This window comes from Cicer arietinum, chromosome 8 (genome assembly GCF_000331145.2).
Source record: "Cicer arietinum cultivar CDC Frontier isolate Library 1 chromosome 8, Cicar.CDCFrontier_v2.0, whole genome shotgun sequence".
Lineage (NCBI taxonomy): Eukaryota > Viridiplantae > Streptophyta > Magnoliopsida > Fabales > Fabaceae > Cicer > Cicer arietinum.
The window spans coordinates 8,311,100-8,337,077 of NC_021167.2; the positions used below are offsets into that span (position 1 = coordinate 8,311,100).

The 25,978-nt window shown below is 31.5% G+C and overlaps 4 protein-coding genes across 6 annotated transcripts; 1 reads left to right on the top strand and 3 right to left on the bottom strand.

Annotated features, from left to right (window-relative positions):
- Positions 1–1,501: 1,501 nt before the first annotated feature.
- On the bottom strand, positions 1,502–9,820 carry LOC101512150 (glycerol-3-phosphate acyltransferase, chloroplastic). 2 transcript variants are annotated; one of them, XM_012719176.2, is made up of 14 exons: positions 9,363–9,820; positions 8,668–8,765; positions 8,483–8,569; positions 8,226–8,323; positions 6,534–6,591; positions 5,749–5,850; positions 5,586–5,647; positions 5,368–5,478; positions 4,737–4,815; positions 3,807–3,926; positions 3,618–3,731; positions 2,936–3,066; positions 2,128–2,307; positions 1,502–1,860 (listed from the first exon to the last, which is right to left on the bottom strand). In XM_012719176.2, the coding sequence occupies exons 1-13, from the start codon at positions 9,685–9,687 to the stop codon at positions 2,268–2,270; spliced, it is 1,425 nt and encodes a 474-aa protein (XP_012574630.1). In that variant the 5' UTR covers positions 9,688–9,820; the 3' UTR covers positions 1,502–1,860; positions 2,128–2,267. The 2 variants fall into 2 exon arrangements, with proteins under 2 accessions (XP_012574630.1, XP_027193236.1); XM_027337435.2 differs by lacking the exon at positions 2,936–3,066 and having other exon boundaries at positions 9,363–9,811.
- Positions 9,821–12,022: 2,202 nt separating this feature from the next.
- Positions 12,023–13,894, bottom strand: LOC101513449 (dolichyl-diphosphooligosaccharide--protein glycosyltransferase subunit DAD1). The gene is made up of 4 exons (XM_004512425.4): positions 13,667–13,894; positions 12,816–12,903; positions 12,589–12,632; positions 12,023–12,291 (listed from the first exon to the last, which is right to left on the bottom strand). Exons 1-4 carry the CDS (start codon positions 13,805–13,807, stop codon positions 12,208–12,210), a joined length of 357 nt encoding a protein of 118 aa, XP_004512482.1. The 5' UTR covers positions 13,808–13,894; the 3' UTR covers positions 12,023–12,207.
- A 555-nt stretch (positions 13,895–14,449) lies between these two features.
- Positions 14,450–18,278, top strand: LOC101513758 (uncharacterized protein At1g32220, chloroplastic). Its single transcript, XM_004512426.4, has 7 exons — positions 14,450–14,664; positions 15,542–15,635; positions 15,736–15,824; positions 15,914–15,969; positions 16,685–16,831; positions 17,081–17,206; positions 17,699–18,278. Exons 1-7 carry the CDS (start codon positions 14,552–14,554, stop codon positions 17,977–17,979), a joined length of 906 nt encoding a protein of 301 aa, XP_004512483.1. The 5' UTR covers positions 14,450–14,551; the 3' UTR covers positions 17,980–18,278.
- An 847-nt stretch (positions 18,279–19,125) lies between these two features.
- On the bottom strand, positions 19,126–22,118 carry LOC101514100 (uncharacterized). 2 transcript variants are annotated; one of them, XM_004512428.2, is made up of 5 exons: positions 21,908–22,115; positions 21,739–21,839; positions 21,119–21,669; positions 20,259–20,355; positions 19,126–19,436 (listed from the first exon to the last, which is right to left on the bottom strand). In XM_004512428.2, exons 1-5 carry the CDS (start codon positions 21,980–21,982, stop codon positions 19,394–19,396), a joined length of 867 nt encoding a protein of 288 aa, XP_004512485.1. In that variant the 5' UTR covers positions 21,983–22,115; the 3' UTR covers positions 19,126–19,393. The 2 variants fall into 2 exon arrangements, with proteins under 2 accessions (XP_004512485.1, XP_073220352.1); XM_073364251.1 differs by lacking the exon at positions 19,126–19,436 and having other exon boundaries at positions 20,316–20,450; positions 21,908–22,118.
- Positions 22,119–25,978: the final 3,860 nt, after the last annotated feature.

The following is a 25,978-nucleotide window of genomic DNA, read 5'->3' on the forward strand; positions in this document are numbered from 1 at the left end:
AAAGAATGTTATTAGTAAGAATAGAACGCAAATCTCCTTTACGAAACATCTTCGTTGTCTAAACTTATATACACTGGATTACACTTAAGGGTTATCATGTTTATAAAATAAAATTGAAAGAACATTTAAAGTCATGCTTAAAAGTTAAAAGGCTAATTAAGTAATTGTTAGAGGTGGAAGAACCCAAACAAACATCCATTGAATTCATTGATTCAATCACAACCAATTATATTGAATTCATTGATTCAATCACAACCAATTATATTAGTATGGTTTCTCTCATGATCGATTTCAAATCAATTAAATTCGACATTTATTAGTTTAAGTATGAGTTTGATGTTATTCAAAATCAATCACCTGAAAAATCTCAACCAAAACATTATATTTATTCATACTACGATTATTTCACACTATAAAAGTTATGTCATTTAAAAAAATATACATATGGTACTGTAAGTTACATTATATTTGCACTTTTAGTCATTTGTTTTATTTTCAACATCGATTAATGCAATTGAAAGTATTTGATCATTTGAAATTTTATCAAATGTTGGAACAATATATTCTTCATGCTAATTTTATAAAAAACATACATCAAATTTTATAAGATAACTTAAAAATCCCGAATCTATAGTAAGAAAACCCTTCACATATCCCCCATAAGATCACAAAGGAAACCCTTCACATATCCCCCATAAGATCACAAAGTAGGTCCTTCAAGTGCAATAATGGCAGAGAACAGCAAATGTTCGTATTGTAGTGGCAATATAGGACCAGTGTCCTTGGATAGTCGTACATTAGTATTTTGGTGATTCTGATTCTGTTGACAAGTAGCTTCATTAATGAGCATTGTTGTAGACTTAAAAGCATGTGCATTAAATAGGAACTGTTTACAAGTAACACATTCAAGGTCACCTTAGTTCCGCGCAGGTTTAGTATTTTGTTATCATTTGGACATTTTTATTATGAATAATTGTTCTAAGAATACACAGTTCCACATAGTTAACAATGGAAATAGCTCATCCCTCGAAGCTCTTATTTGTTAACAAAACATAAATTAAGATTTAGCTAAAGAAATCTTCTCAAAAAACAAAATAGCAGGAGAAATCAAATTTTAGATTACCTTTCAATTTTACAAAATTATAGATCTCCTACAAAATCTTCTAAACGTACATAGTAACCTGTTCTAGTTGCTGGGTTGATTTAATATTGGAATTATACTAAAATCATATACTTGTATACTTATTAAACCTATTGAAAGAGTACAGATTATTAATCTACATAAATACTTAGTCTATAAACCTAATCTAGAGTAAATTTATGATTTATTTATAGATCTTATTACAATATTTTCAATAGTTTTTCAGGCTAGGGTCAAACCTTTGAAAATAAACATAAACTTGAAGCATCATAGCAAATGTAGCACTTTTATTTATTCTGACAAAGCGAATCATCTTCTAATTGCAATTTGACCTACTTATTCTGTGGCACGTTTGAATAATTTAGTTATGAAAATATTCTAATATTAACAATTATACATCTATAATGGAACAAATTTGACTCAATTACAAATTAGCTATTATCTATTTAGCTAGCCAAAAAAATCCTGATACAAAAAAGAATTAGGTAAAAAATATATTTGGTCTCTTATCAGTCAATGGACTGGATGTGACAAGAAACTAAGAGGGACCTGTACAGTAACAGCTAATTTTGAACCTTCTGAAACAGATTCCTGGTAAATTTAAGCGCAAACAGAAAAATGAAAAAGAAACTATATTTGACAGGGAACTTCTATCAAGCTAATCATTGGATGTAGGTATGGGCAGCCATCTCTGAAGTGACGTATTGTAACTTGTGCATCTAAAAACAAAAAAAATGCAGTTTGAGACTTCAGCCATGAAAAATTCAATCAAATAACCCTACACAATGCTAAAAATGAAGATTGATATTAAAAGCAACAATAAATTGTAATTCAATGAAGATAAAAGCAGCCTATCTAATAATTATCCATAGGCATCTAAAAGAATTTTTTGCCCTAACAATGAGAAACTTTTCCAATTCTAAACTAAGCTACAAGATGTGTGGTAGAAGGATTGCATTTTTCTACATCTAAAGTAAGAATAGTACCTGATAATCAGAGAGACGGTGTAATAAAAAATATTCAAATCTGAACTACTTCCATGGCTGCGACAAAGAAACTACAGGAGTTGATGCTTCTAATCCTTTTTTGCCGTGTATGGCAGACTTCAGCACATCATATTGCCCACTCACAGAATCATACAAGGCTTTTGAGTATCCGTCTTTAGCCTGCTCCATACAGAATCCATATTTCAATAATCAAATTAAAGAAGCCAAAGAATCTAACAGATAATGAAATAATGTATGGAAGCACACTGTCTATTTTTTAAGTTCAGAACGCCATTTCATATGAAAGCACTACCATTAGTAAAATTGAGCAAAGATACTTAAGGATACTGAATACTGGGTTAATTTACAATTTACATAGATCATTTAGCTACAGAAGTGGTACTCATTAAATTACAAGAACTATTACTCAATTTCGGTAACCTGCAAATGTTTACAAATATATTAATACTAAGTTTCGGTAGAGGGTTCATAGGTTCACATGAGGTACTGTTCTTTTTGTGGAGTATCTAGTTTGTCATTCAAGACACACACAGGGAAGGAACCCTCTTTATGGGCCTAAAAGATTACATGGAATTTATGTGTGCAGCGTCAACAACAAAAACAAAATGAAACTATCTGTACTTATTAGTGTTTTATTAGTAGTGTCAAGTTATGTAGTATTCTTAAGCAGTCACGTCTTCTCAATTCAAGGATAACAAAATGACAATAGGTGACTTATCAGAAGAAAAAAAAAATTAATGTAGAGTCAATGACAAGTTGAAATAAAAAAGATTCAGATCTGAACAACTTCCGTGGCTTCGACAAAGAAACAACAGGAGTTGACGCTTCTAATCCTTTTTTGCCGTGTATGGCAGACTTCAGCACATCATATTGCTCAGTCACAGAATCGTACAAGGCTTTTGTATAAGCATCCTTAGCCTACTCCATAGAATCCATATTGCAATAATCAAATTAAGGAAGTCAAAGAATTGAACGGATAATGAAATCATGTATGAAACTGTCTATTTTTTAAGATCAGAACGCCTAAGGTCAAAAAAGTAGTAAATGTGAGCATAAGACCCAAGGATACTGAATATTGGACTAATTTACAATTTACATAGATCATTTAGCTACACAGGTGGTACTCATTACCTAAGAAATTTTACTCAATTTTTGTAACCTGCAAATATTAATACTCAGTTTCGGAAGAGGGTTCATAGGTTCACATGAGGTACTGTTCTATGGAGTATCCAAGTGTGTCATTCAAAAGGCACACAGGGAAGGGCCACTCTTTATAGGCCTAAAAGCTTACAGAGAATTATGTGCGCAGCATCAACAACAGAAACAAAATGACACTATCTAGGCTTATTGGTGTTTTATAAGTAGTGTCAAGTTACATAGCATTCTTAAGCAGTCACATGTTCTCACTTCAATGATAACAAAATGGCAACAATACATTTAATGATCTAAGTAAGTCAAGTCAAAGTTACCTTTTCAGGATTTTCACAAGCAGCAGTGACGTTGGAAAAGCTTATTTCTGGAGCAACTGATATGCCAGCCCCATGAAAGGATATAACTCTTTTCTCCCCAATTTCTTTTTCAACCTGTGAAATTATACATTCTCAACAAAAATAAGAGAATAAATATCGGGCCAACTCTCAAAGGAAAGAAAAGCATACCTTTAGTGGAGGGGGCATTATGTCATGGCACAATATTGCCAAAGGATAGATATGACCTGGTGGACCTGAATGTTCGACAAGCCTTCGCATATTATCTACTGAAGAAGGATCAAAGGGTGCCTGAATGCCTCATATTAGCATGGAAATATCGTAATCAGTATGGAAATATCACATGATCGGCTTATTACACCGAGGATGTTATGCATATAGGATAATTAACCATATGACATATGAAGCAAGTCTTAATGTTCATCATTTGTACTTAAGAGTATTGTTGAACAATAATTTGCACTGATAACACATAATAGACCAGATTCACAAACTATAACATCGGATTAATATATTGGACATAGCAATAGATTTAGAGTACAACCAGGAGAGAATACAGATAACCCAATAAGAACGGAAATCATTATCAGTAATCGTTTTTCATGACAACCAAATCACAAGGTGATAAAATATCTACTTGGATTTCAACGCAAAACTAACTAAATAACAAAATGGTGCAACAGAAAAGAACTCCATATTTGAGCCAAATATGAACTTCATTACTAGACACCATCCTGGCCCACCCATAATGAACTATCCTGTGAGCTTCTAACAAACTTCCATATACCTTTCTATAAGCATATAAAATAATATAGGAAATAAACATAATAACATGAGCTGGATAGCTATAGTACCCTTCTGAAAGCATTAACCCAGTCAATGATATTATGTTTCGGCATCGGTCCATCTAAGAAGGGGCAAGTTTTGAATAACCCGAGTCCCGCGGTGTTAGCTCTGTTGGTGAACTAAGGGACGTGAGAGGGGTTTTAAGCAGGAGGTCCCAAGTTCAATCCCGAAAACTAACATGATCTAACTTACTTACATTTGTCTACAAAAAAAAACGATGCACGTTTACATTTTTACTTTTAAAAGTAAACATACCGGTGCCCATTCCCCGGAGTCGGAAACTGGTCGATCCCTACCGCCGCTTGGGGCAATCCAAATTATTTGTGATCCACTCCTGTAACAAAAAACAGCATTAATATTTGTCAGAATATTAGAAAATATCTTATAAGATCTTTTATAATTATATTAGAGTATCTTGAGTTATTTCTTAGGATCAATTTATAATCATAGAGATCTCTTAGAATATCTCTCATTATTATTATGATTTATTCCTGATTTAGGATTGAGTCTATGTTTCTCTATAAATATAGATTAGTATTGAGTCTTTTGTAATAAAATAAGCATTAAGCTATTATCAATAATATTCAAACCCTTATTATTTTCTCTCCTCCTTTTCTCTAAGATCCCACAACTTCAACAATATTTAAACATTGGAGCTTCAATATAGTGGATGTCTGATCAATCAACAACTATTATATACAAAATATGTTATCCAAAAGAACATACCAACTGCTATTACATGTTCTTCCCTTTAAAGATTTGGATTCTAACATATCTGTTTACAGATTTCTAAAAAGCATGCACTCGAACTGATGCATTTTGGTCTAAATTGGAATCAATAAAGAAAAGCAGTCATCTAGTAATAAATCAGTATGTATATATATACCTTAAAAGTGTGGCCATTTCCTTCAGACTTCGTGTATTTGCTTTTCTTTTCATGTCTATAAGTTCTGGATCATCAAGCATGTGCTTTTTCGAATAAACACAGATCAGATTCCTATAAAAATGAAAAATGTAATTAAAGAGTTTTGAAGTCATCCTCGATTAAACTAGGAAATATGTCAGCATAAATTTCAAATGTGATAAACAGAAGAATAAATGAACCTGCCAATGCTAAAGGGCTTGCATAGAGGATCAGTTATAACTCTATCTCCTGCTACATAAATCTGTAGAACAAAAGGCAGAATTCAATTAGTTCTTCATTAAAAAATGTGCAGTGCAGAAACTGTACTTTAAAATAGTCAGACAATACACATGCAAATTTTACCATGTTTTCAACAATAGTTGGAAGTCGCACTTCAAGCAGCAATGCAATAATAGCTGGATCTGCTTCACTTTGGTGGTTTGACATCAAGATAATATTGTGTCCCTGCAGTAATTTTTTCAACCATTCAACATTTCTCCTACATCTACGAAAATGTTAACATAGGGTAAATATACACAAGAACCCATAAATCAAAATCAAGGTCAACATTTCACGAAAGGTATTGAATATTCTTTCAGTGTTCTCATTGATATAGAAGCAATAAGTAGTACTTAATGGGGAATATTAGATATATAACAACAGCAACAGCAACATCAACTCTGTATCTAACATTGACAAAGGGACTGGAAGAACCTTACACTGCTAAATTTGGTTTTGTAGTATAATAGTAAGACAGAGTCGCAATGAAGTTCAGTTCATTTTCATACATTCATAATGAAACTGATATAAAGCCAATGGAATATTCAAAACAATCAAAAGAGTTACATGATTTGGATCAATAAACCATAATCTAGATTTAAGATTGATTTGTAATAAAAAAATGAGTGCCATAATTTGCATGGTAGCATTTTAAAGTAAATAACATGGTTATTTTGCATAATGCCCACCACTTTAAGAAGACTAACTTTTACACATCACATACATATACTCCATTTATGCCAAGGGAGGAGCATTTGACATTTTATTATTCCCTTCGCCCCTTCTGGGGAAAAAGGTTCTATCAATCTTTTACAGTAAGCAAATGAATAATCCTACAATGCAAAAGTAAGCATATTAGAAATTTGCACCTGCTTAAGTTGTTCTTCCATTTCCATGAAAAGGGGCATGTTGCCAACATAAGAATGTCTGCAGAAAAAATACAAAATTTAAAAATAGATATGAGGTGCAGTCAGATGGAATTGGCATAAATTAGAATAGGTATACAGATTGCGGGATGCCAGCATTATAATTCTTGAAGCGTGATACAAAGCCTACTTATGAAGTAACAGGCATAGATCCAAATCTTTAAATTAAGCATGTGAGGAAAAAAAAAGTGATGTGCCTTTTATACATACATAACTAAGAAGGATCAAGTTAACTACAGATAAAACCAGAACTGGGGAGCAAAAGATGAACAAGTGTCATCTTGTTTGTATACATCATAAATTCATAACAGATCTCCTGTGAGAGCACATAGATAACTGAGATGAAGCCTGGTAAGATGTAGCCAAAATCCGCAAAGGCATATCTCCAATGAAGTAATAGATTTTTTGGGTCTTATGTTATCATTTATATCTTATGGTAAACCGTGAGTAACTTCCAACTAAGCACAAAATGTAATTAAATACTAATAGGCACCCCATTGCAGGGCCGGATGGGTATCCAATCCATGTTTAGTGGAGAAAGAAGAAAGGCATGGAAGGAAGGAGCGGGAATGAAAACGTGTTGGACAAGTATGTCAAAAGGGGAAACGGAAGATTCTAACTTAATAGACACATAGCCGTAGGATAATGGAGAAGAGGTGGTAATCTTGTGTAGGGAGTTGGACAATACAGGAGTATGGATCTGCGAAAGAAAAATCTGTGAGGCTTAAGACTTTGGGGCAGGGTAGCATCTACCTTCTCCCATTTATTATTTTACTCTCCATTTACATCTGTGTAAGTAATTAGAGCACTTCTCCGTAATAGCTCCTACCATATCCACATAAATACCAAAATTTACTATCCGAGTGACAAGGTATTACATGTGATTTGTAGAAAGATGGTGGCAACCAGAGTAAGTGTGTCTCCAAGACTGCACAAACCAATGAGCATTCAGCCTGCATGCTTCACCAGGAAACTTTACCAGTAAGACTGTTAACTTGCATTTACATGCATACAATTGCTCCAACTATTGCTCTATTTCTAAAGAAATCTCCTCCTTAACCCTAGATGTGAGTTGTCTTACAGTCACAATCTGATGCATGATGGGACTTCACTAACTACCAAGCAAATGAGCCAGAACGATCAAATTGCTCGATCAACTCTGGGAGGTAGGGAGGTTGAATCCCCAGGATTCATACAGGATACAGCATTTTCACAGGTACATAGCATTTGTGTAACACAGGAAGAAACATCAGAATCATCAAAATCAATATTACATTGACATCCATTCCCAATAAAACCGTTACTTCAACAGCACACGTTAAACATGAAAAGATGTCCAAGTTCCACTAAGGCCACTACATGCAAATTGCCTGTTAACTTCCCCCCAAAACATAAACCTATGGGTTATGGACAATCATGCACGCATCTCTTGTATTTTCTCTAAGAAAAAACTTCATTCACAAGTTCCATGTATATTAGTTTATTGTAGTAAAAAATCTACTTATAATGAGTGATGTCCATGCATGAAATTTAAATAATCGCATCTGTACTCGATCAACGGCAAAGTCAAATAAGTAAACTAAACTGATCAATGTCATAAAGAAGAAAGAGGAGAAACTATTGTGTGTAACTCACTTGAAATCAACTAAGGGGCGTATATAATTTTGTCCAAACATGTAGTAGTCAAAAGGCTCTCTCTTTGCTTTATGGTGTGGTTCAAAGACAAAAGGCTCCTGTTAAAAATCAGTCCAATGTTTTTAGCATGGTAATTCATAACATGAAACATAAGCAAGATTAAATTTACATTGATGCAAGATGCTATGAAAATTTCAAAAATCAAAGACTCTGTGCATGGAAACGATTAGCAAAGCACGTTCTAGAAATCAACTTACCTTCACATCCAAAAATATACGATCTAATAAAGCAGTCATATTTGACAATACAGTCTCATCTGCTTTTGGATCTCCACTTTTAATAACCTGAAATATTTAGTCATAGAAAAAACATATTTAACTGATTACTTCATTAATTGAAAAAGCTTACAATTATAAGAAAAGACACAAGATTGTAAACTTACTGCACTTTTATAGTTAAGGTACACTTCTTCCATCCCTGCAGCAACTGCAGGAGGAAGAGTCCCTGCTTCTACTTCCTTCTTTATACCAGAAAGAACATCTGCAAGCAACCAAATAAATATGACAAAAAACAATATTAATCAATCTTCGGTATTTAGATTTAGATAATTAAAAGTTTAAAACACAAACAAAATTGTTATGTATATAAAAACAAAAAACAAAATGGCCCCCTAGTCCAAATTTTTCTTAACTATGGTCAAACAAAAAAAAAAAACAAAAAAAAAAACCGCAGAAACAAACTTAAAACGAATTTAATTTTATTATCCAACACAAAATCAAGGTCAACAGAAATAGACTTAAAAAACAATAACTCTACCCACTACAAAAAATAATATTGTAAACTAAGTAGCACCCTACTTCAAATTGAAATCACGTCCTTCATACACCAACATATAATAGTAACAATCAATTACTTCTATTTTCTCAAATTATTAATGATTACTTCTATTTAAAAATGAATCAAAGACTATTTCATGAGTACTTTGTAGAATTTGTAAAAAGGACACACAGAAAAAAAACAGTCTCATAAAGAAAGCAACTAAACATCATAATCATGATATTTTAAAATTAAAAAAAGGCAGAAACCGAAGAAACTTTAGAATTAAAATAAAAAAAGAAAGTAAGAGTAATGAATGACCTTGTTCATTTTGAGCATTGAGGAAAGTGCGGTTAGAAACAGAAGAGGTCATATTAGCAGAAACGAGGTAACTTTCTTTAGGTTTTCTTGGAATCTTGAAAGTAAGAGAAGTTGAAGAACAGACAGAAGAAGTTGAGGATCGAAGATAAAAGTTGGAAGAAGAAATGGAAAGAAGAGGTTTAGAATTTGAAGCCCTAGGTGGTGAGAAAAATGCGGTTGAAGGAGAAGAAGACGGTGTTGAAAAGATAAACATAGTTTTCTTTTTGTGGCGGTAACAATTAGAAGCGTTAATGTGTGACGCATACTTAGCGAAAGAATCGGTCATCTTCTTCAAAACATCCAACGAACGGAGAAAGAAAGAAAGAAAGGGATAGAATTCGCCGTTACCGTGAAGAATGAGTCTCTGTGTGTGTGTGTGTGTGAAAACGGTGGGGCCCACTTTGCCACTCTTCGAACCAATCGTTTCAGAGATTGTGGTGTTTTGACACGCGGAGTTTATTTAATGGAGGTTTTGTTTGAACGGATAATATTCGTTCCCATTTTTTATACTATTCCTATATGGCATTTCATTATTCATTTAATCGTTTTTGTCTTTAATATTTTTTTGGTAATTTTGGTTTGTTTTGTTTTCAATTGCCTTAATGTGTGTGTAATACACAAATCGCTTTTGTATGGGATATGATGCTCAAACAAATATAGTGTATAGCCTTTTCTTTATAATCACTTTCTAAAAACCTAGCAAATGATGATAAACATAGACTAAATTAGTATACTGCCAATATTGCCATTCTTATGTACTTATATTATATCTGTCTAATATATAGATGGGATAAAACATATCATAAGATACAACTATTTAACGTATTCAATTTAAGTATTACATTAATAAATAATTTCTCTAATTAAAAGGTTTGTCTTAATATAAACTGAATTACTTAGTTTTTTTTTTCTTAAAAGATACAGTAAATTCCACCGTAGCAATGACTATTTCATTAAATATAATTTAAAGAATAAAAATTATAATTTGATAAAAAAAATAATAGAAATTGATATTCTATATAAAAATAATATATTAATAATTAATTTTAAAAAATATGCATGATTTTATCACAAGTGTAACTTTATTATTTTATATAATCTAATAAATTATTAAAAATATTAATATTAATTAAAATTTTAAAATAAATATAATTTTCTTACCAAGGTTGTTTTTCTATTAATATATAATATATATAATATATTTATTTTCTTTATCCAACAAATAAAATAGAATTCTTTTAGTTACTCGTGATGTTTTAAAAAATTGAAATTGTTTAATTAGTGTCGTAGATTTTCTTAAATATAAATTTGTTTTAATTATTTAATTTTTTTAGTATTTTTTATTCATTTATAATAATTATAAGTATTATAGATTAATTCAAAGAAGAAAAAATATATAATTATTTAAAATGATAATTTTATTCTTTAAATATAATATATTATATAATATCATGATGAAATTTATATCAAATATATGACTTGATAAAATAATATTAACATATTTATTATCATGGGTTAATGAAACACAAAATATAATAATATCAATCGTATTAATATCGTATTTTATTTTTATTCATTCATGTTTTATATTCTATTATGTATTTATCCTATCATATGTATACATTTAAAGTTTCTACTAGAAAAATAGTTACAAAGATGACTTGATGGTTGAAATGTACGGTAAAAGAGTTGCGAGTTTTAGGGGTAATGTTCAATCTGATATAATATTGTTTTTAGAAAATGAAAAATAACTAACCAGAAAATTTACCATTTCTTTTGTCAAAAGAAAACAAGGCCAAAAGTAAGTGAAGTACATGAAAGACCAACCTCTTCTACTATTTGTGTCGATCTTCATAGTGTTCTAATTCTAATATAAGCCTACACATTATATAGCAAAGACATGCATCTCACATAGGTAAATTCAACAACCTAAGCATAAAGTTAAATGCAAATAAACCATAAAGTTTGGATATTGGTTTATATCCTGAGTTTATTTTCTATATTTTTCAACTTTTTATTGAGCAATTATAAGTTGTTTGAGTTCCTCAATTTTTGTTGGTCAATAAAGACATGAAGTATATCATAAATCCTCCTTCAGAATTTCACATGAACCACGAGGAAATATACCCACATGTTGTATTTTTGTTTTCACACACTGAGAGTCATCACACACGGTTTTCTCATGGCATATGCTACAGCCGACAGAACTTTGTCAGCCCCATATTAGATCCTTTTATTCACATCAGAAAAATTGATAACAAAAGAGTAGACTGACACCTTAAAGTCTGTTTACTTTGTGAGAACTTTTTATTAAAAAAATTTGTTAATTTTGTTTGCTAACAAAGAGATATGAAAGTCTTGAAATGAATAATTGACTATATATTTTCAGAAACCAAGAAAATGTCAAAAGAATTTTTTTCATTATTTCTAAAAATGCATCACTTACAACTAATATTTCATTTTCGCTCCATAAAAAACGTTCATTTCAAAAATCTCTTGTCTCTTTATTAGAGAGTTAAAATAACATTTTAAAAAAATGAAATCAAAAAGTGTTTTCAACATGTAAAGATACCAGTTTGTTTTTCGGAGTTTTTGGAAAATACTCCGGCTTAGATATCATGTGAACAACTTCTGTAATTCATATCACTAGAAAGATAGTTTAAAATATAGCAAAATATCTAGCATCTTTATGTTCAACATGAAACTACAGTAACTCTCTTTAAATACTGTCTGAACTATATAATACTAATGATTTTTATCATCCGAGGGTTCTCTTGGAAACAAACAAAAGCCACACAAAACCAATTTAACCAAGGAAGTTCATGATCACCAAATGGAGCACCAAATTGCAGAGAACAAAATCAGCAAAAGCACGCTCGGGCGCGAGATCCTGCAGCAGGATGAAGGGTCAAATATATGTAAGAATACATCAAGAGAAGAAAATAGTACGCAGACAACACGTCATTTCTTCATTTATATTCCTTCATTCTTTGTTTTGTCAAGTTAAAGATGCAGGGATCTAATCTATGTGTGAAACTACATAACTTTACAAGGTTGTAGAAATATACAACGGCGAATAAAAAGAAAACAAACCTAAAGTCTAAAGATATTATGTGCTTTTTCTGGTTTCAATTTGACTCGTATACATCAAGGCAAAAATCAAAACACACAAGAAAATAATGTTTACCTTGAATTCCTTGTTCTCTTTGTTGACTTGGATCCGAAGACAAACTGATTCAAAATAAAAGATGATAACAAAGATAAGGAAGACAAGAACTAAATTTATGCACATATATCTAGTAGATTTGAAGGCCTCATTTTCATACGTGTGAAGGCAAAGAAATCTTAGTAGTATGTTGGCATATAAATGTTCATAACATGCTAGCTTGCAAATCGCAGACCATTAACACTTACCAGCCAGAACCGCAGTCCCGACGCAAGAGAGTACTCCAGAAAGGAAAGAGTTAAATGGAAATGTTCCAACCAGCGCCATGTAAACTACCTGTTCATAAAAAAAGAATGTAAGTTTCAACAACAACAACTAATGTTAAGTGTTAACACTTAACATTAACCAAGTGAGTAGTAACCAACCTCAAACCTTCACCAAAAAATCATTTCTAATGTTCATTTATTTTAAACTGTTAAAAGTGATCATTCACTTAAACTAGAAACTGAAAGTGTGTCCAGTAAAGCAAGGTAACATTCATATTTCAGATGATAAAGCATGAGCAGTCTTATTACAATGTCTGCCGGTTATCATTACGAATTTGTTTCCTTCCGTGGTTAGGAGTGATTTTGATTCTTGTTTTGCTTATTTTTTTGAGGCTTAGAACTTGATTTAATGAAAGTTACAAAGTGCAAATTTCTGCTTAAATTTATTCCAATCATCAGCATAGTCCATATTTTGTTCGTTGTTATTGTTGCTAGGAAGAAAACAGATTCCATATAAATCTTTTTGTAGTTGATTGTTGTTTTCAGCCTAGATGGGGAAAAATGAACCTAATTGTCAAAGAAAATGAACCTAATCTTTAGATCTTTTACATAATATATCATAGTATAGATTAACAAGTTAATTATGTAATTAAAATCAATGGTATTGCTGTCCTTTCGGTTATTTGATTGATTGTTGATGATTCTAGGTTTGTTTGAAACGGGTAAAATCGATTCGTATAGAATTGAGTTTCCGAAGAACATGTGGTTGGAATGGCATAATTGAAATCGAAATGAATTAGGGTGAAAAGAAGAGATCTAGAAGAAGAATGTACCTGAAGAAGTGCGGTGAAGATGGCGAAGAGAACATAGAGATCAATGATTTTGAGATTTGTAGGGGTGGCGGAATATGCAGACCATAGAGCGCGGAAAAGGTCTTGTGCATCCTTGCTTGTTGAGGTAGAAGACCTAGCCATTATTCTCTTCCTTCTACCTCCAACTTCACCTTGTATTTTCAGCTTAATTCAAAAGTCCTCTCTAGTAATTTTTTAGTCTACAGAATAAATACATCATAGATTCAGTTCAAGTCTTTTATTTTACTATCCAAACACGGTCTTTTATTTTACATTATAATTAATCTCTTTGCCTACCAACATAAGTTACCTTATAACTTTTATCTCTGATTTTTAGTCATTTGAATGTTAGTTTGGCCTAAAATTTTTATTTTTTAAAAAATCAATATAATTTTTTTTCTTTTATATATTTAAATTTTATTTTAATTAATAAATTAAGATAAAAATTATTAAAAAATCAAGAGATTAAAGACTGGAGAGTAACACTTAATTATGAAGCTATAACATATAATATTTTTTGGAAAACTACTTCTAATAACTTTTCACAGTATTTTTTCTATAAATTAGAATATTTTGTGTCGGTAAATGGTGTAATTTGAAATATAAATATAAATAATAAAGAAAACGTAAGAAGAGAAAAAACTAAATTTTAGTTAATATATAAAAAGAAAACTAAATTTTAGTTAGTATATAAATAAATAAATAAACTAAATTTGAGTGGTTTTATTAAAATAAATTCCTTAAAAAAATTAAAATAAAATAAGCGAGAATTCGCGTGGTGTATGTTTCAAACTGTCACTGTTTTTTCTTCTTCTTCTTCAACTTCTCCAAATTCTCTGTTTATTGCATCTTCAAGTGCTGAACAAAATGACGTCGTTTTTATCTCTTCCTGTCGTTTCTCCTCGTTCCATTCCCACGGCTTTCTCTCTGAAACGACCCTTCATTCAGACTCCACCCACTTTGCATTTCAAAAATCACCGGTTGGTAATTCAATCCCCTCTCTCAAAACCTCACAACTTTTTTCATTTCTCTATTTTGGGTTTCGATTTCTATTTCTATTTTATTTTATTTTATTTTATTTTATATTTCCTTAATTTTCTTTCTTTCTCCATGTTTTCTGCTATTAGCTAATGTTTGGAACGTGTGACCATGAAATTAGTTTTAGATAGATTATGGTTACAATCATCAATATGAGTCTTAGTGAGTAATGGGTTGTTGCAATATTATTATTTTTCATTTTTGGACTTGGTCATTGAAAATGTTTAAGCTGTTTTTTTTTTTATTAAATTCTGATTAATGTTTAAGCTAAGGATTATTATATTTAAATTGAATGTTTCCATTGTGATTATCTATGTTGTTCAAATTCTTTGTGTTGAATGTGAGACCTCAAGTCTGCATCACCACATTTTATGGGTATTGTTCGTTTTGAATGTGAGTCATCGCGGTCTTGTCCTTTGTGAAAAGGCTTCTCGATGGTTTGAAGACTGTGAGTGTTTATAAACTACTCTTAGCCTCGATTTTCACGTAATGTGAGATTATCCATGTATCCACAGATAGAGTTTAATTAGTAAAATTTTGCACATGTATCTAATTATGTCTCACCACATAGATGATAGATGTTTGTGGAGTTATTTGAGGAACCAATATAACAAAGTGTCATAATGGTGAGTTACGATTGGCGCATGGCCAATTTTTGTGTATGTCAAGTAAATCTGCATTAGTTATAGTTAGTAGTTACTCGTAAGTTTTACTTTCCCTTTGCAATGTGGGTCTTGACTGTCTTGTGATCAAAGACTGAATTTCATTATCTATGTTGTGTGATATGTCTCTTAATCACTTGTGTATATTTTCCTGCAGATTTGCGGTTAGCTGCAGTTATGCAGAAGCAGGTGTTAGTGGTGATTCTAAATTGTCGACTATAGATGTTGTGGCTGATGTTAAAAGTGAAAGGGTATGTGCACACTTCTCATTGGTTTTGATAATTTTTTATATTATTAATTTTTTAGTGTTTTTTGCAAAAATATTATTTGCTTAAATGTGTGTCTTTGTAGATTGTAGTATTGGGAGGCAATGGCTTTGTTGGTTCTGCCATATGCAAGGCAGCAGTATCCAAGGGGATAGAAGTCATAAGCCTAAACAGGTTTCTGAAAAACGTCGAACTAATTGGCTACATTTGTCTCTTTGACACTTCTTTTAGTTGTGTATTTGACAGAGATTTTGTTTTTACAGGTCAGGACGTCCAACTTACTCAGGTTCATGGGTAGATCAGGTTACTTGGATTCCAGGCATGTTAACTTTAACCTAAAAACCTAACACTAAATAGATACATGATCTTTTCTTTCTTTCTGGCGATTAGTCAAGGGAAATAGAAACACTTTCCTTTTGCTTAATTAGCGATAAAAGAAGGTATATGGAATGAAAATTTAGTAAGAGACGCACAAATTCTGGCTTAGAGACGAAATTGGTGAACATGCAATATCACAAGTCTCATGTTTTAATGACCTTAGGTCCATCATACAAAATGGCAATGAGATAGAAATATATGTTAACGATAGATCCAAGTAAGGTGGATGAAAAAGAGGAATGTTTTAGGTCCATCATACAAAACGCACCATTCAAGCGTTAAGGAAAATTTTAACTGATAGCTATAAGCATGGCTGTCAAACTCGAGATCTCACCTAAGATCGTTTGGGTATTAGAAAAACTGTATGTCGTGTATAAGAAACATAGAACTTTGTGTGGAACTAAATGTTAGATGGGAAAGAGCCAACAAAAAAGTAAAGTTGGTGTCAAAAGACCTTAACTGAAAGTCCCATTCAAGCTTTAAGGAAAATTTTAATTAATAGCTATTCCAGATACATGCACTTTTTTGCTTATACTTTGTTACGGAGTGAGTATAAGACACTTACAGCTCTTGTGGCATCTAAGCTATCTTTTATGTGATCTCGATTCCAATCTTTTTCTGGAGAGTATTTTTTAAGTTTTATGTCTAATGTGCAGGAGATGTTTTTTATGTAAACTGGGACGAAGTACTGCTTGGAGCTACTGCAGTAGTCTCGACCCTAGGAGGTTTTGGTAGCGAGGAACAAATGATAAAGATTAATGGTGAAGCTAATGTTGTGGCTGTGAATGCTGCAAAGGAATATGGTGAGCCATCTCATTGAGCATTAATTTACAATTAAATTTCGCTTGCACGTTTGATTATGTTTCATCACATTTCAGTCGGTTGCTTTGTATATATAGACAGAACATGGTTTGATGCTTATGGCTTTGTATGAAGTACATTCTGTTTGGGATATTTCTTTAAAACAATGCTTTAAATTTATTTATGGAATCGGAGTTTAATAACCAGATGTTCTATTTGATTTTTACACTGGTCTTCTTTTCCCTTTGCAGGAATTCCCAAATTCATACTGATCTCAGTTCATGACTATAACTTGCCATCGTTTTTACTTTCATCGGGGTACTTCACAGGAAAGAGGAAAGCAGAATCTGAGGTTCTATCCAAATACCCTAATTCAGGTTACTATTCTATGCTTTTCATGATCTTGAAACTAAATCGGTATTCGAGTTTTGTAAACAAGGACCTGAGGTTCTAAACTCAAGTAATCTAAACTCCAAATACCCTGATGTGCAAAAGGAGTCAAGTTGTTGAAATGATTATTTTTAGACTAGTAGGATTTGTGGAAGATGACAAAGGACCTGTTTGGATTGACTTTTTTGAGCTTACGTACTGGCATAAGTACTTGTGAAATATTTAGGAGAGCTTATGGAAGCAACTTTTGACATGTCCATAAGTTGTTTTCAATTTATCTCAATAAGCTATTCTGAAAAGCTTATGACTTATAAGAAAACAATTTGATTTTATTTTATCTTTCGTTATAGAATTAATTTATACATAAGCTTTTATATGATAAGTGTTAATGCAATAAGCACTTAATTAAACAAACATATATCTTGTTATATTTTATTGAGTTGCATTCTTGACAATTCACTTAAAAATCCTATCTTCAGGTATTGTCTTAAAACCAGCTTTCATATATGGGAAAAGGAGAGTGGATGGTTTTGAGATTCCTTTGGATTTGGTAGGGGAGCCAGCTGAAAAATTTCTAAAAGCAATAGAGAATTTCACAAAACCTTTAAGCTCACTTCCAGCTTCTGATCTACTTTTGGCTCCACCTGTTAGTGTTGATGATGTTGCATTGGCGGTTATCAATGGTGTCACAGATGATGACTTCTTTGGTGTTTTTACAATTGACCAGATCAAGGAAGCTGCTGAGAAAATAAGGCTATGATATGATCCACATACATGTTTGTTTGGTGTCAAGCTAGATAAAGTAGAGGCCAAAATCTATAATTGCAAATATTACAAAGGGAGTGAAAAAATGAGTTTGTTTTTTTCTTTGTTGAATCTATGCTTTAATAATGCAGTGTTTGGAGATCCTCCTCTTCTTAGGGGAACAGTAAGTGGGAGGGGAAATTATATTAAAAAATATATTATATGTCAAACTATATAACCGAGGTGTATATCTTTTTTCTGTCATAGAACTGTTAATTTTTTTGTTTATGATTAGACTATGCCTGTGTTAAGTTATGCAACCATCTTATCCACTTTTTACTTGTTTAGAGGCCAATTATTCAATCTGTGAATTCAATGTATACTGTAAGCATTTTTCGACTTTCCCTGCTGGCTACTGCATGTTGTCTATACAAGAGTAGATGGGTGTTCTTAATTCTCTAATATAAGTTGGTGAAAGATAAGCGAGCTTAAAAAATAAGGCTCTTTTAAATAAATAAAAACAACATAAAAATTAAAGGTCTTACAAGAATAATTTATAAACTTGTTGATTAGATATATATGGTAAATTTATAATTTAATATGGATAACATTTTATGATTTTTAAAACATACAATAGAATTGATGTTTAATTGTCTAATAGAATTACTTTATACTCTATTAAATATTTTAGAATCATACTTCAAATTGTTCAAACTAGTACTTAAAAGTTTGAACTTAGAAGCAAATTGGTCTGCATAGATTATTTAGTCCATAAAATGTTTTCGGGCAACGGCAGAGTGATTTACGTATGTCTCTGTGTGGAGTGCTTTAGAGGCAACTAACGTGCTACCTCATTTAGCGTTCGCTTTTGAAACTCAGCAACGTGCGATTTGAACGTGCGTTCATTCAGAAGCTACCATTTGTAGCTTAAGGTTTTCACCTCCATAGTACCTTTTGGGAACCCCAGGATGAAAGTGTAGACGTGAAACCAACCACAGCATTACTCTAGAAGTTGACAGAAGAAGGAGAATGACTAACATCTAGGAATTTTGAGGATATAACAAATTTTATGATTGACCTTTATAATTTGAGGGACCAATTTAGTGATTCACTTCATGACCATCACTAATGCCAATTATGAAAATGAAAGTACAAAGAAATCTACCAAATGATTTATGCATTCAACACCAAAGTTGGGTAACAAATTCATGTCCACAGCGGATAGCAAAAATATTCCCTAAAATTGTCCAGTAAGACCATGTTACAGATTTGTACCAAGACACCAAAATTTGTAATTAGCCAGTTATACCAGAATACTGTCATTCTCTCGATTTTGCGAAGATGTAAGTATGTAGATCAATTAACTAACTCTTTCAAATATATGGTCGGGAACCCTTTTGCATCCACTTGAAGATCTAGCATCAAGGAGTTTATTTCTGTCTTCTATTTTCAATAGATTGTTCAACAAGATACCTGTTACCACCATAAGCTTCAATCATTATACAGAGTAGAGGATATGGGTAGAGATTGTTTCAGAAGACACAAAAAGCTCAAAAATTGTAAAACCCAAGAGCTTTTGAAGAAGTAACCAGTGTTGTCAATCACGGATACAAAGAATAGGAGTTTGTTCAAATTTAGACTTTAGTGCAATAGCAAATACTAAATAGCATATTACAGAGCATTAGTGATTTGTTGAGAATTTTGTTACACTATAGTTTTATAGCACCACTATTTGACAACATTAAAAATAACTACTACACTTTTAAAGTGTCACACGATGAAGATCTTTTTTGACAAACACAAAAAAGATCTAATACAGCAACAACACTCCATCATTAGCTCCACTCAAATGTGCTTCAATCAAAAGCATTAAGTGTGCATAGTGCAAATAAAACTCAGGCATCTTTTTCACTCCATTTTATAAAAATGGGTGGGGTCATATTCAGCAATGACCCTACAAACATAAAAGAAAGAGGCATACAAATTAATTAGATTTGACAGTGCAATATGTCAACTGGCTATCTTGTCAAACATTTATGTTTGAAAGTGAAGATTACATTTGATTTTGACTAAAACAGAGGTTAAAGACTAAAGCGTTTAGGCAACCAAAGCTCAAGTTAATTAATACCTCAACAATCTAGATTCGTATATATATTTTGTTAAAAAATAAATAAGAAACTTATCAATTACCTGCTATATAGTAGTATATACTAACATGCTAGTATGCTACAAATATTCTCTTGTAAAAAAAATTAGTTGAATTATATCACAAATAACACATCAACAAAAACTTACTTCCCAGTAAAGAAGCCAGCTGAATACCAAGCAGTCAGAACAGCATTAAGATCCGTTCCTGAGTCACTAACTTGTTCGTAATTCTTTTTCTCTTTCTCTGAATTGCATGGAGTAAACACATATAACAATTAGGAGTGTATCATATGCACCCAAGAATATCTTTGTACTTAGTAAAGCCATTGTGTAAAACCACTGAAACACAAAAAGGTGCGTGGATGTGCCTGTTACAGTTTCATTAACCAAGGGACCCGAACCTAAGAAAGGCATAATTGTACAGCATTTTAAACATTTAAGATCCAACAAACATTTGGTACAGCTGATAGCAAGCTTCTACAAACACGAAATGATAATTACTTTCATGGATATATCAGAATTAAAAATCATGTCTTAATTCATCAAATTACATAATAAACTAACAGTGGTAAGTAAAAAGCAATATATAACGCACAAATCAGAGAATATGCATATACTAGTACATTATGCATGGAATACCAAAAGACACAAATGATGCCAGGTATGTTTGACATGGATTTTAGTTCCAGAACGACAAAAAGTAGCTTTTAATGCAAGCAAAGATTCCAGCTTTGGACTCAGATAGAGGTGTCCATATAACCATAAATTTGGCCTTTAATTTAAAGAAAAAAAATATGGTGCTTTCTTAAAATGATTTTATCCTTGATGCAACAAAACAACTTAGAGCATCAATATTGAGTAAAAAAACACATTTATGATAAAAAAGAGTAGCAATAAATTAAATCAAAAAAAGCATGTAAATTCAATATACCATCAACTGATATCAATTAACATAACAGCAACTTAGATATTCATACACGTGTTTCCATTTAGGTAGAAACTCTTACCTTCATTTACATCAAAATCTCCAGAAATTGTTGTTCTTATGGTAGAAAGTGCCCTCTCTACTGCTCCCATTGCCATTTCGTGAATTTTACCATCTTCACAAGGAATCAACATTTTACTACCCTTTTCCGCAGTATAATCATTACAAGGTTTACCAGCACACGGTCCACCGACAGAACATCCAGGAACCGATGCACACGCATCCAAAGCACATTGACTAAAACACGGACAACAAGAACATACAACATTCGGATCAGAAACTTCAACTTGGGGCGTATACATCGAATAATCTTGAGCATTAGAATACTGTACACCGGAATTCGATGCAGTAGCTGCATATTGGTGATTCAAATCACCATATTGATTAATTTGATCCAAAATCTTCAACCTTTTCTCTTCAAGTTCATAGTACTGAGCAATCAACTGATTATAATCATCAAAACCTTGCCCATTTTTAGAATCTAAACAAGGTTGGTAATTTTCTTCCAAATTTGAAACATAACTAGTTTCAATTGAATCGGTAGCGTGAACATTACTTTTCTCTTCAACATCCCTATTATAAAGCGAATTAGGTTTCAAAAAATTATGAATAAAAACAAAAAACGACGTCGTTTTATTCTACCTTGTGGTATTTGCAATTTCAGCGTTTGAGTAGTTTTCTTGGATTACTTGCTCTGATTCTTGAATAGAGGTGTCATTGTTTTTGGAGGGGGAGTGCATTTTCTGTATAAAAAAGAACGAAATTAATGGTTGGATAAAAAAAATTAATGGAAAGAATATAGAGAATGAACCTTGTAAGTAGAGAGAGCATTGTCGAAGGCGTTGATGAGAGCTGAATCGTCCCATAGATATCCATCTTTCCCCATTCTTCTTCCCTAAAACCCTTCGATATCGAACCTAAACCCTAATCGTACTCAATTTTAATTATAAGATGTAAAAGCTATGTTTATTGTGAACTATACGAAGAGGAAGAATTCACCATTTTTTTTCTTTAATTTTAATATCAAAATCATTTATATATTATAAGGGATTCATTCTTTTTTTTGGTTTAATATATACATGATTTTTATTTTCCTTTATTTTAGTTAATAATTATGTTGAAATTCATATAAGAAGTAACTAACATTTAACAAATTGATTAATTAAAGATAAAAAAACACAGCAGCGAAATCACTGATTAAAAAATAACCAATAAGGAGTTGCTAACTATATATTGGTGGATCTTAGGAAGATTAATAGCATTGATCTTTTATTTTCTATACAAAATCATTCATTCGCGAGACGTTTTTTTTTTTTTGTGAGATTTAGCATTTTCGTTAATTAAATTGGTAATCTCATCATAACTAATTAATATAACAATAAACTTAATTAACAACGAAATTGAGGAGTTGCAAAAATGCTTCCGCCACAAGAGTATGAGAAGGATTGGAAGACCTAATAAATTGAGGAAAGATCCCAACTATGTAAGGGTGTGTGTAGATGAGAGAATTTAAATTTCAAGGAAATTTCAAATTTCATGGAATTCAAATGACTCATTTGAATTTCTTTATTTTCAAAATTCACTATTTGGATAAAGTAATTAATTAATTTTTTCTTCAAAATTCATATTGTTTGGACAATGTAATAGAATTCAATTCATTTTATAATTTTTTTTTTCTCCTAACTTTTTAAATAATCAATTTAAATAGAGTACTTATTTTTCTTCTTCTATGATTCTTTATTTTCTAGATTGTACATTTTAATTAAGAGAAACTTAATTAAAATTGTATCAATTTTTATAAATATTAAAAATTGCATATATTTTGAACTTGTTTTGGGGAACTAGGTTGAACTGGGTGTCATTGGAAGAAACAAGAAGACGCATAACAAAATAAGTTGAACTATTGAGATATTGGATTCTCTTATGAAATTACAAATGATTGAGGTGGAGATTGGGTGAGTTGAACTTGGTGACTCACCACTCTATTTTTGGGATAATGTTGGCAATTTTACAACATTATATCCACTAAATATGATGGTGAAAGACATCAGTGTGGTGGTCGAGAATAGGAACAGAAGAGCAACGAGAAGAGACTCGTATAGATAATTCTAAAATTCTCTAGTTTGAGATGGATTTGTAAATTTTCCAAAATTAGGCAATTAAAAATATCCACTAAAATCCCATATTGAGGTTGAGTTTGGGTGAGTTGAATTTGGTGACTCACCACTCTGTTTTTGGGATAATGTTGGCAATGTTATAGCAATATCTTCGCTAAATATGATGGCGAAAGACATCAGTGTGGTGGTCGAGAACAAGAACAGAAGAGCAATGAGAAGAGGCTCATATAGATAATTCTAAAATTCTCTAGTTTGAGATGGAATTGTAAATTTTCCAAAATTAGGCAATTAAAAATATTCACTGAAATCTCATATTGAGGTTGAGTTTGGGTGAGTTGAACTTGGCGACTCACCACTCTGTTTTTTAGATAATGTTGGCAATGTTGCAGCGGTATATTCACTAAATATGATAGCGGAAGACATCATTGTGGTGGTGGAGAAGAGGAGCAAGAGAGCAGCGTGGAGAGGTTCATATAGAGAATTCTAAAATTCTTTGTTTTAGGTAGAATTATAAATTTTTCAAAATTAAACAATTAAAAGATATCCACTAAAATCTCATAATTTTAAAATTTTCATATAATTTTTAATCCAACTAGTGTATTTAAGTCAAAGTCATTTTAATTCTCTTAAAAAATTATTTCATCCAAACATACTCTAAGAGAAAATGTGTATCTTATAAGTGCACAAAATATGACATAATGTCAGCATTTGCAAAAACACAAAAGTGAATCTAAACGCATTGTTGCATAAAGTATTCAACTTAATATTACACATTTAAACTTCAAATTTATTTTATCAATGTTTACCTAATCATGACCAATTGTTTTGTAGATAAAACCCAAGAAAAATAAGCAATCAATATATGATCATGAGTCTAATTCAAAAACAACATCTACACGCAACAAGTGAACCTACAACATTATAACCAAGATTTGAGCCCGAACCTGCAGGCTGCAGCTGCAATTGACTTAACCCAAATAATAACTGAACTTGTAGTAGCAACTGACCCAACCGAAACATAAACTAAACCTACAATTGGCCCAATCCAAGTAAAAAATTGAACTTGCACATACACCTTCATCACCATATGCATCTAATATAGTAACTAAATTAATACCTTTAAGACAAGAACTGGAACACTAACTAAGACAAAAGCTTGGTACTTAATTGATCCTTCTAATATGTATTTAACCTTTTTATTTAACTGATTTGTTGTACGTTTTTATATTAATTTGTTTCAAATATTGCAGGGAAAGAAGAAGAAAACTGACTTACCCAAAAGTTATAATTAGTGATGTTGGTTGAGAAAACTATAAGGACTAATACTTATGTTGGTCCAGAAAATGATACAACCAATTCACTTATAATTAAAGATGGTGTTCAACCATTGTCACAAGTAAACGATGTCAAATTCAAAAATTGTCTCAAAATATTAAAAGTATGGAATCAACATTAAAATTTGTCACTAAATATTTTGGCTGTGCCAAAGAGTCACACACAGTAGACCTTTATCAACAAAAAATATATGTTTAATCTTTCTAAGAATCATGTGACTATATAAGTGTTTTTCACTAGACATATCAAATTCACTTTATAACCCCTAATATTTCTTGATATATTTACCCACTCTTTTCATTCCTATTATTGTACTATATCACTCCCCTTTCCAGAATTATCCCCCACAGAGAAACATTGCTCCAACTAACAAATTTTAATTAATAGCACTAAACACTCGACAATTTCTACTTAATTACATTTTACACTGTGCCACTTTTTGCTGCTAGTATCTATCTATCTATAATCTTCTAAAAATGAAAAACCCCATCTTCAACCACATGTGCCGGTTACTATTTTGTCCTTGTTTTAAGTTGAAATAAGAAATCCTTTTGAAAGCAACACAATTTCACATATTTGACCCAACCATAAACCTTGATTTTATATTATTTATAATTATTATATCAATACTTTATAAGAATAATTTAATTATTTTTTATTAAAAAAGTAGTATTTATTTATTTAAATTAGTAGAATATATCGATTGATAACAATATAAATTCAAAATCAAAAATGAAAAAATGAATCTACGAACAAATTCACAATATTCAAGTCTAAAATGAAAAAATATTTACAAACATAATAAAATTAATTAAAATGTCTAGAACACTCGCTTTCAGATTTGTAATGTTGATTGAATTTATAATGTTAACATGTTAATCTTATTAGATAATATTATTATATATTAGTAGTAAGGGTATTTTAGATATTTTCTATTTTCCTCTATATATACTCATTGTAACCCTATTAACTTTAGTTTTGGTTTATTATATGATATGAAACCCTAGAGTGGTTGTTTTCTCTTCTTCCTCTTTCTTCCTCTTTTCATTGTTAACATGGTATCAAAGAGCTTTGGTTGATTTTGGGATCTACCGTAGAGAAGAGAGAGACTATTTTGATAGGAAAGACAAACCACGAAAAGAGAAAAGAGAAGAGTAACCCTATTCCCGATTTTGTTAAATCAGTCTCAGAAAAACATCGATTGTGCATTCTTTAACCGTTGGATCGGGCTGATTTTTGGAAAGCAGGTTCGCAACATTTAGGTCTTTGTCTTCAACGGTCGGATCGACGAAACGACGTCTGGAGAGAGAGAAATCGTGTTCGCACAGCACCAGGTTATCCTTAATTTATTTTCTCTCAGTGATTGTGTTTGTCGTATTTTTCTGTCATTATTTGTTATGGCTGGTATTAAGGATGATTCTCTTCAAGCT

Coding starts and splice junctions, on each gene's coding strand:
- LOC101512150 (XM_012719176.2), bottom strand. CDS start 9,687: ATGACCGATTCTTTCGCTAAGTATGCGTCACACATTAACGCTTCTAAT. Junction 8,324..8,482: donor GTATATTTTTGGATGTGAAG/GTAAGTTGATTT, acceptor GATTTTTAACAG/GAGCCTTTTGTCTTTGAACC. Junction 5,851..6,533: donor TGGAAGAACAACTTAAGCAG/GTGCAAATTTCT, acceptor AAATTACTGCAG/GGACACAATATTATCTTGAT.
- LOC101513449 (XM_004512425.4), bottom strand. CDS start 13,807: ATGGCTAGGTCTTCTACCTCAACAAGCAAGGATGCACAAGACCTTTTC. Junction 12,633..12,815: donor CGGGACTGCGGTTCTGGCTG/GTAAGTGTTAAT, acceptor ATTTTGAATCAG/TTTGTCTTCGGATCCAAGTC. Junction 12,292..12,588: donor AAGAGAACAAGGAATTCAAG/GTAAACATTATT, acceptor ATCCTGCTGCAG/GATCTCGCGCCCGAGCGTGC.
- LOC101513758 (XM_004512426.4), top strand. CDS start 14,552: ATGACGTCGTTTTTATCTCTTCCTGTCGTTTCTCCTCGTTCCATTCCC. Junction 15,970..16,684: donor TCAGGTTACTTGGATTCCAG/GCATGTTAACTT, acceptor TCTAATGTGCAG/GAGATGTTTTTTATGTAAAC. Junction 16,832..17,080: donor GAATGCTGCAAAGGAATATG/GTGAGCCATCTC, acceptor TTCCCTTTGCAG/GAATTCCCAAATTCATACTG.
- LOC101514100 (XM_004512428.2), bottom strand. CDS start 21,982: ATGGGGAAAGATGGATATCTATGGGACGATTCAGCTCTCATCAACGCC. Junction 21,840..21,907: donor ATGCTCTCTCTACTTACAAG/GTTCATTCTCTA, acceptor TTTTTTATACAG/AAAATGCACTCCCCCTCCAA. Junction 21,670..21,738: donor GAAATTGCAAATACCACAAG/GTAGAATAAAAC, acceptor GCTTTATAATAG/GGATGTTGAAGAGAAAAGTA.